General features: G+C 36.7%; 1 protein-coding gene across 1 annotated transcript in view; it reads left to right on the top strand.

The window, feature by feature from the left end:
- Nucleotides 1–10,702, top strand: part of LOC103585964 (putative uncharacterized protein CXorf30) — a 118,759-nt gene that overhangs the window by 49,805 nt on the left and 58,252 nt on the right. Inside the window, 1 exon segment of the mRNA XM_008567075.1 lies at nt 9,496–9,594. Within this exon segment, the coding sequence (XP_008565297.1) occupies nt 9,496–9,594 (99 nt within the window).

The following is a 10,702-nucleotide window of genomic DNA, read 5'->3' as shown; positions in this document are numbered from 1 at the left end:
CTCACCCCTCTCTCTCTCTCTCTCTCTCTCTCTCTCTCTCTCTCTCTCTCTCTCTCTCTCTCTCTCTCTCTCTCTCTCTTCCCTGTGCTAAGCCTGAAATGATTACTTCTCCTACTGGGTAGCATGGCAGCTTATACACAGCTTGATTTAAATTATTGTCACAATTGCTGCAGTTAATATTCGTCTGGCCCACAATATTTCTGGGATATTTGTGGGTAGGGTCTGTGTATTAGTCATTTGTATAGCAAATAGGACAGGGTAGGCCTTTGATTCTTGTCTGTTGAATGACTAGACCACAAATAAAATATTAAAATTCCAACAACTTAAAGACAATACACAGTACAAATAAAGTGTCAAAGATCCTTTAAATATCAAAGGGCATTATTTTGGGGAGAGGTGATAAAAATGGAAATAGTCAAGATATTAGCAGGAAAAAGAACATTAGAGAACTGGGCAATCCAGACATTTGGTAATGAGTTTGAAATACTAAAAGTGCTGTATTGGAAAAATAGTAAATTTTGCAAGATATCTATGTATCTTCTATCATTTATCTATCTATCTATAAAAGAGAGAGAAAGATATAGGGAGAGAGAAAAACAGAAGAGAGGAGATATGTCAGAATATTGCAAAAACCTAAAATACTATGATGAGGACTCCAGGCTTTATCTTCCAGGAAGTGAGAGTGTTCAAAAGATTTTCTGTGCTTTATGACCTGCATTTAATAGTTAACTCTAGAAATATGGGCAATGGATATGGCTGGGGGGCGGGGGGGGGCAGACTGGAACTGAGAAGAAAAGCACTGATAATTTAAGCAAGTAGCAATGTAAAAAGTCCACTACCACAGACAGCAGGAAAGCACACAATGTATTTGTAGAATTTTCCCAAACGTCTCTGAGAAAGAATGTTTCTTTACCAAACACATTTAATATGTCATGTTCAGACTACTTTTTTTTTTTTTTTTCAAAAAACTGTAGTATATTACCTAAACAAATGTTTCTAAAGGCTTGTCTAGGCTTCTGGTCAAGATGGTGGAATAGATGGTCCCCAGCATCACTCTCTCTCACAAATCAACCAATTACCACTATAAAAAAGCAACATCAGCCAAGCTGGGGCTGCTAGAGCTCAGGGGAAGAGGAGGAGAGACCTATGGAGTTCATGAAGGCAGGAGAAGCCACGATGAGAGAAAGAAAAACTGCTTGGAGTATTTCAGGCCATGGCCACTTTAAGGCTGGAGCTGCTGAGCACATGGAGCAGGAGATGGCAAAAGCTACAGCTGTGTCCTTCAGATGGAGTTGCTTGGAGGCGGCAGGGGAGATAGGGCCCTTGGTGGCCCCCAGGACAGCAAAACCACTAGTAGGGTTCTCGTGGACCCACACAGGAGTGAGGAGCCACAACAACTTAAAAAACGGGAGCCACTCAGAAGCTGGTGAATCATTGCAGGGGACTGGTGCAAGGCTCATCCCATGGGAAGTGTTTGGAGCATAGGTGGTGTGGGAGACAGGCCCACTGGGAGAACACTGGGGCATGGCAAGGACAGCTGATCTGTCCCCATCGGCACAGGACCACTCAGAGGAAACTGGTCAGGAATATAGAATTGCATGGATTGCAGTTTGATGAAAAGATTCAGGCACAGATCAGAGTTTCTACACAACCCAGGTGCACCGGGTCTCTGGAGAGCCAGAAGTACCTATAAGGTCAACCATTAAACCCTCATCTGCACAAAAAGCCTTCCCTAGGGAAACGGCAGCAAAGCAGCAATTTAGCTCAACCAACACAGCTCAAGCACTGGTTACCACAGGAAGTTCACCCATTTTAGAAGTAAGCAAAGGACAAAAAATTAGCTCCATCCCAGGCACACCACCAGTGCCTCTGGGCCCTCCAGGGGACCTGAGGGATGGAGTCAGGGACCAGACCCCACTCCCACAACCTGGCATACTGTCCAACACCTCGGGGCCCACCCGGGGATCCGAAGCATAGAGTTAGGATTCGGACCCCCCCCTCCCACAACCAGGCACATCACCAGCACCAAGGAGCATGCCAAAAACATCACTTCTGTGAGGGTGTCCCACCACAGCCACCACAGTAACCACAGCTGCTGTGAAAGTGACTAGACATCACAACCACCATGTGGATGGTCCACCAGCCACTGGAGTGCATTGACACAAGGAGAGTTACCAGCAGAGATTAAGAAAAGAAGAGGATGTTTCTCCCCTCAAAGCCCATTCCAGACTGACAGAAGAAGCATCTGCTCTATGATAATACTGGGGGACCTGAACACACCTCTCAGCATTGGACAGATCATCTAGGCAACAAATCAACAGAAAAACCATTACTCTTTCAGAGAGAGAGTAGAAATCTAGGGTTATCAGTGGTGGGAGGGGGGAGGGAGTGGGGGTACGGAGAGATCAGAAAAGGGGCATAAAGAATACATACAATTTGTAACCATATATGTACTAGTAATATTGATTTGATCAACATATGTCAACACTGAACCCCAAAATTAAAAAAAAATAAAAAAGCTTCCACCTTGTCCTGGCCAGTTAGCTCAGTGGCTTAGAGTGTGGTGTTATAACACTAATGTCAAGGGTTCAGATCCCTAAACTGGCCAGCTACACACAAAAAAGGCTTCACCTTAAGTGGATTTTGTTGTTGTTGTTGTTTTATTTCTTTTTTCTTTTAAATGGATTTTAGATGGAGGGGTTTTATTGGTCCATTTTGATATTAATTTTTAGTTTATTTGAATTTATTTTTGTTTTGCTCTGCCTTTGGGAATTTGGGTTTTGGTCTCATTTTTTGTTTTGTAATGCATTAGAAGTATTGGTCTAAGAATCTGTAGAATAGTGTTCTAGTCTCAGGTCCCTTAAAATTTGCTGTTTGATCTATGACACGTCACTGAGTACTCCCCTCGACTTGATTTTGTTATCTGAAAAGAAAGGGAGCTTGACTATGTGATCTCTATTCAAGCTGTGAGATTCTGACATTCTGTTCACAGGTTCAGAATTCAGACTGTAGCTATTGTGAATTCAATCTAATTTGATCTTTTCAGTATGTATTGTATATAGCAAGGAATAGCTAGATTATTCATTTAAAGTGGTCAATTATTTGTGGCCAGCAATGAAATGGTTTAGATGTACAAATTTAATACTCTTCTTTTAAACTGTAAGCAATTCTGACGACACCCAACTTGAGTTCATAAATGTTTCTCAGCATCAAATTCAGGAACTATAAATCCAGGTAATAATAGAATCACCCTTAGTGGATTATTAGAACTAGAAAAGAAAATGTATGTAAAGTGCTTAGCACAATGTCAATGTTCAGTAAATATTTAGTATTATGTAAAAATAAATAAATAAATAAAGGCTTGTCTACATTTCTGATATGTTGTTAAATTTATTCATTTATTTTAATTGGCACATCATAATTGCTGTTTCTGATATTTTTTATACCCCAGATGAGTGTTGGGTTATATCTACTTTAAAATAGGCCCAAGCTAAAATCATTGTGGCTGTGCTATTTGGAGCAGAAATTAAAGATCTTGGTCACACACTGGACAGTAATCACATTACAACAAACTCACAATTATTTCCTGTGATTGACTCAGGTGATATACAATTGTTACCAATTATTAAGAAGTAATTTATGACAGACTCAGTACCGAGCCCTTCATTTTTTATAATTTCTTTAACTTATGTCAGGACAACAAATATTCAACTGTTATTTATCTGGGCCATCTTCCAACTGCCAATAACTATAACTCTTCTGGATGTTTCCTCAACCTGTCTGCTCTGCCCACCTAGGGCAGGCTGGAGGTGCTAGTGAGTTCATTTTCCCTCAACAGATGCCAGGGGTAGTGGAGAAATATCACAGTTGCCATGCCTCTGGGCAGTATACCTGTGACATGTGTGTTCTACTCTGGTTCTCAGAATTCCGCAGCTGCCTTGAGCCTCATTTTTCCACAGTAGCGACTTGCTTGATAATACTCCATGCATGGGGTTCCTTCCAATCTCTGACTCACTTCTGTACTCCCCTACTGGAATTTCCTGAGATCTCTTCCCAAATAATAGCTTCTGAGGAAACCTCAACTAAGACAGGAATCCTCTGAAATAAGTATTATATCCATTTTTAAGATGAAAAAAATGAGGAATAAAGAAGCTTGGCAACCTGCTCATGATCACAGAGCTATTAAATGAAGGAGCTAGGATAAAATAGAAGCCTGCAAAGCCAGGTCTCTGAGTGAATCACTTTGCACATGACTTCTCAGTAATTGAGCAGAACCATTTCTCATTAACTGTTCACCTCAGTGTATACCAAACCAAGAAGCTCCACCAAAGAATTACTATTAGTAAAGACTACAGGAAAGACTTGCAATCTATCTGTTTGAATGCTTTAAAATCTACTCATTAAATCAAAGGAGCCAAAAACTCAGTACATGAAATCTGCTACATCTTCCTCCAACCATACTAAGTATTGAATTCATTGAATTTCACTGTATTGTGATGCCATTTACCTACAACATCAGATGACATAGAAATATTCTAAGGGATTCATAAGGATGTGTTGGTGGGGATGTTATCAAAGGATTTCTTGTTACATTGCAGTCTTTTTTATGCGATCTTTGGAAGAAATTTCTTTTGGTTGTTACTATCAGAAAGGATGGTAGCCTCTTTGAGTCATTAATTGGTTTTTATCCCATGGAGACTGATTATATCATTTCATTTTTCCTTCATACACTGGCTGCTAGAAAAACATTTTGGCTTATCATTACCATGTTATATCTCATCCCTTCCTTCAGGTTATCACACTAGACTCTTTTGAACTTTCTAAAAATATACTTCTAATTTACTTTCCTTTTATGTTTTATATTTTTGTGATAACTGTAAAAAAGTTTTTTGTGACAGATGAGGGAATATAAATACACATATTTCCCAAAAAGAATAATAGTTTGTAATATTTCCAAGATTTTGATTGCTGCTGAAATATCCTACTGGTGGCATGGTAAGCCTATAAAATTGGACTGTAGCTCTTGACTTGTCTTGGACTTCTCCTGTCATAACCCAGATTAGGAACAGAAGTTTCCAGGCAAACAGATGTACAAACTACAACAACAGGAACAGGGCGAGCCCTTGAAAGAGCTTTCACTTGAACATTATGTAAGGCAAGATGTAGAGAAAATCATGTTTCAAGAGGCCATTCATATCTTAATGCATACCACCCTCAAAAGATTAATGAGATAGAAAGGCTACAGAGGAGATGGCCTAAACACCCTGAGAATAGTAAAGATGTCTCTGAAGTAGACCATTAATGAGTTCCATGTGGAGCAAGATGCTACAGATAAACTTTCAAGTAGCCTGGGAAACTAGGATTTGTTACAATCCGCTGTGTAGCACACTGAGCTCTATAAACATGACTGTATCTAATCTTTTTAAAAATTTTTGTAGCTCATAATAATTGTACATATTTATGAGGTACAGTGTGATATTTCAATACATGTATACAATGTGCAATGATCAAATCAGGGTAGGTAGCATATCCATCACCTCAAACATTTCTTTGTGTTAGGAACATTCAAAATCCTCTCCTCTAGCTATTTGAAAATATACCATAAACTATTGTTAAATATAGTAAACCTGCTGTGCTATCAAACACTAGATCTTCCTCCCATCTAACTGTAATTTTGTACTCTTTAGCCAACCTTTCCCTATCTCCCCGTCACCTACCCTTCCCAGCTTCTAGTAACCACTACTCTACTCTTAACTTCTATGAGATCAACGTTTTTCAGCTCCCATATATAAGTGAGATCATGTGGTATTTCTCTTTCTCTCCCTGGCTTGCTTAACATAATGTCCTCCAGGCTCACCCATGTTGCTGCTAATGACAGGATTTCCTTCTTTTTTATGGCTGAGTAGTATTACATTGTGTATCTATACCAATTTTCTTTGTTCATTCATCTGCTGGTGAATGCTTAGGTTGATTCCATATCTTGGCTATTGTGAATAATACTGCAATAAACGTGGGAGTGCAGGTATCCCTTCAACATACTGATTTCCTTTATTTTGGATATATACCCCCAATAATGGGATTGCACGATCATATAGTAGTTTTATGCTCTGTTTTTTGAGGAACCTCCATACTGTTTTTTATAATGGCTAAAGTACTAATATGCATTCCCACCAAAACAATTCTTGGAAATCAATACTGTTACTTTTCAGATGTGAAACCTCAGACTTAGAAATTCTCTAAAGCTGTACAATGTGTAAACGGTTGAACAGGGTCTCTAATTAATCATGTCTGACTGTCTTCTTCCGGACCACCTAGCTGTCATTCTAAGTTATCTGCTTACATATGGTAGTTTTAAAGCCCAATGATAAAGTTTAAACCATGGCACTTGCCCCTCTCTTGGCTTCCTCTTCTTGGATCTCAGGGGAAGAGTTTTCCCTTCATCCTATCAAAAATACTCTGAAAATTAACCTACTTCCACTCCTTTCACATTTTCTCAGCTTTTCTAGTCTCTCCTTTCTCTTTTTTACTCTGCCATCAGACACTGGCTTTGCCTGATCCACACATACTTGGGCTTCTTGTCTTGCCCTTGTTTGGCTGGACATGTGCCCTTGCTCACTCCTGGTATCCATGGACTCAATTCTCACAATCCTCTCTCACCAGTACTTATGTTCCCTACCTGAGACCCCATCTCTCAAGTTTACACTCTACTCACTTGGGAATAAAGGTGGAGAAAGGGAGGGTAAACATGAATGGGAAGAAATGATCTGGGCTGAAACATAAGAAATCATGGCATAATGTGCTCATATTACAAACTTAAGGACACCTCTTCATTAGATGTTGATGCTCTTGCTTATATAACCATGTTCCAAACCTGCTAATAATTTGTGTGCTTGTTCATGTCCGGTTTTACCTTAAGTGATAGCTTTATTCCTTCCTAAATGACTATTTCCATTTTGGCATACACGTTGATAACGCAGGAGTTAAATATGCAATCACTGACTGTTTGAGCATCTGTTTTGTGCTGAAAATTGTTGTATGCACATTCCAAAACTATCTCACTTTTGGAAGGTGTAAATATACACACACACAAACATACACACACACACATACATACAATGTGTTTGATTTTGTATGATATTCTATATGTGAAATCTCAGTATATACCAGAAAGTTGCATAAATGAATGAAGTAGTAATTAGTTCATACAAAGTAGCTGTTTTGTTTGATTTATTACTGTATTGTTACACTAGGTAATCTTTTTTGATTACTTTTCTACTAAAATAGCTATAGTCTGGAGATTATTCACTTTTTCCTTATCCAAATTTAAATGCAATATTACTGATCTGATTCAAATGCTTAAATAAAAATGAATTTTGCTTTAGGCATCAGTAGTTTAACAAAGAATAAAACAAAGTAACACTAGGGATAATGATGTGAATGCCAATTAATATATTAGTTTTACAAAAATCAACTTTTATTTTGAGGGTTGATCAATATAAACAAATTACTGTGATGACATCTTATTGACTTAGGGTTAATTATGACCATGGCATTCACCAACTGGAAAGTAATAAAGCACACAATATAGCACAAATATGATAAATTATTCACACTTATGGGACATGGAGAGAAAACACCCAGTGCATTTCATTTCACGTGGTAGAATTAGTTTATGAAAATCTTGTCCCTGGAGGCCTTTTGAAACTTATCTAAACTACATCCAGAGTTGAATAAATATTTATGTTAAATGTGTAATAATCAGTGCAAATTGCCAATCTGAGTAAGCTTGGCTTTACATATAAATAGGTTTAAAAAACCCCCACACACTCAAATTTTTTCCCTAATTCAGACTTTCAACATTTTAAGCATTTGAATTAAGAAATAAACAGTATTGGGAGATTTTGACATTTATTGGCAGGAAAGTTGGAGTATGAAATATATTAAAAGTCTTCTTATACTTTAGTTTAATTAGATTACTTTTCTTAGTTTACTTTGCCTACAACAAATAGCTAACATTTTTGTACTAAGGAAAAGTAGATGTAGAATGATTATAACCACTCTTCAGATGAATAATCTGACACTTTACTTGCTTACAATTACTTTTGTAAGACCGGCCTAAAAGCACAATTCTTACTTGATGGGAAGACTCATCTCGCAAAGACCAGGAGGCACAGAGATCGATGCACAAGCAAGAGGTTTTTATTTCCGGCATGCTGGAGGTCGCCCCGTTTTCAGGACAGGAGCGGCCCCGAATTCACAATGCAAGCAGCTTTTATACAGTTTTTTTGAACGGATATTGTGATAGGATCATCTGTTGGTTATCTGTGGCACTTTTAGATTTACAGGTGGGCTTCAGCTGGCGCCTTTTGGGTTTACAGGTGGGTTTTAGCAGGCTGGCACCCCTTTAGTGCATTTCTCAATTGTTTACCTTCCCCAGGGTCCGGCTTGGTGGCCTTTGAACCAGCTATTTCCTGAAACCGGTGGGGGCTATTAATGTTTAGTGTGCTCGGGCCTGACCTTTGTCACGGCCCCTGATAAGCTGCGTTGCTTATGCATTGTTCAGTGTGCTCGGGCCTGACCCTTGTTCTGGCCCCTGAAAAAAACTGCTTTGCTTATGCACTGCTACAAGACTGCGTAAATTAAGGTTATATTTTTCTACAATTCTACTACTTATATTCTATGCCCCCCTACATTACAATTTATTTCCAACACTTTAATTTACTTTTAGATATTGTTTAAGTAGGTTAGTATCCTTTTACCTGATTCTTGATTAATAACTCCCAAAATTCCATAAGCAATAATTGGGAGCAGATCAAAATTCAGAATCCTAGGTCCATACTCAGTTATTCTGATTCTTTAGGTCTGGGATAAAGCCCTACCATCACAAAGTATTTTAAGGCAGGTTGGCAGAAGACTACACTTTTAGAAATATTGATCTTTGCACAATGGTCTCAGAAAATTTTTCTTTTTATCACACATCTCTATTAGTAAGTATTTTTAGGGTTCCCTTCAATGTATTTATATTTGCTTTTGAAATGTATACATGTAGCACTATCAACTCGTGTATTTAATGTCAATAGAACTTATCTCCTTTTTTAGAGAATTAATAAATATATGTTTGTATTTATTGATTTAAACTTAACATTTCATAAATGTTGTATATTTATGCATATGTATATATTAAGCACTAAAATCCATTTTTAGATGGTGGGCTCAGACAGGCTTTCAGCAATATTTGTTATTTGAGTAGTTTAAATTAAAATTCCAAAAATTTATGAGTTTATTTTACATTTTTAATATTATATAGAAAACCATTTATAATACTGGATATGTTCTCCAAAAATGCCATTTAATTTTATTTTAAAATGCACTTTGAAAAATATTCATCTGTGAAGTTCTCCATTAGAGGAGAATTTTATTCTATTTCCATTTTCATTGATGATTTTCTTCTAGAATGTGACATGCAGGTGTAATATCTCTTTGTTTTTTAATTAGGTCAGGAAGAGCCCAGGGATCTTGTCATTGACCATTCCTGGAATAGCTTCATCAGTGAGAATTCTGCCTTTGGGTTTAGTCCTCTGAGTCACATACAAGGTACAGTATTTCTACCTTATATTCTGTCATTCTATATGTTGCCACATTGCAGAGATGATGAAATATATGCTTACTGTCTTAATAAATATTTAATACAAATTTAAAATATAATTTTAAAATTTTGAAACAATTTTAGTGAATTAATAGAAAAACATGGATAGTATAACCTTTATGTATGCTCATTGCATTTGCATTATTTTTTATTCCATAGCACATAAGTAAGACTTGTCAAATATTTTGTCTTTGAACTTTTGAATGGTTGAATATCATGCCACTTACTATATGAGTGTGCAAGTCAAGGAAGATTTCAGAAAATTACAAATAGTGTGCTAAAACAACTAATACTTATGAAAAATATTTGCATCTTTGCAAAGTTAATGATTTCTTGCAAATTTATTACAGGGCACGTCTTCTTCTTCTATGTATTAGCCACTCCACCTGCATATTGACGAATAAGAAAAAAATCTAAAAAATAACAAAGTTTCTTAAAAATAAAAGGTCCCAAAATTATGAATTTGCTTAAAAATAATATTTTTAAATTACAAAAAATAATTTTGACAGCAAAATGTGAATTATGGTAAGAAAATTAATGAAAAAATACTAATTGAAATCAATAACCATTAATAATATTCTAATAAAAATGGGTAAATGAATTTCTTTTATATTTACTGTAGTTTTTTTATATAGGTATCTTAAATCTCATTAATTCATCTCATTTAATAAAACAGCTCCATGATATAGGTGTTATTATTATTCTCACTGAGTTGAGGAAATTACAGTTCAGAAAAATTAACTTATGCAGAATCAAAACAGTTGTGTAATGTCAGAGCTGAACCTCCCTTCTTGTGTCTGACTTCAGAGTTTCACTTTCTCTTTCTTTGCAATACATTAAAAGGAGTATGAACAACAGTTCACACAAGTGGAAGTGTATACAGATGGCCAAAGAATGGTTGAAAATACATTCAATGTCACTAATAATGAAATAGATGTTGATTTAAATAATAGCTACCTAAGTTTTCTTTTCCTTTTCTTTCTTTGGTTTTGTATTTTTTTTTTTTTTTTTTTTTTTTTTTTTCTCCGGCAACGGATCGCAACCCTCAGTGTCACC

This window comes from Galeopterus variegatus, unplaced genomic scaffold, assembly GCF_000696425.1.
Source record: "Galeopterus variegatus unplaced genomic scaffold, G_variegatus-3.0.2 Scaffold291, whole genome shotgun sequence".
In the NCBI taxonomy this organism is placed as follows: domain Eukaryota; kingdom Metazoa; phylum Chordata; class Mammalia; order Dermoptera; family Cynocephalidae; genus Galeopterus; species Galeopterus variegatus.
This window is presented reverse-complemented; position numbering and strand designations above follow the sequence as displayed.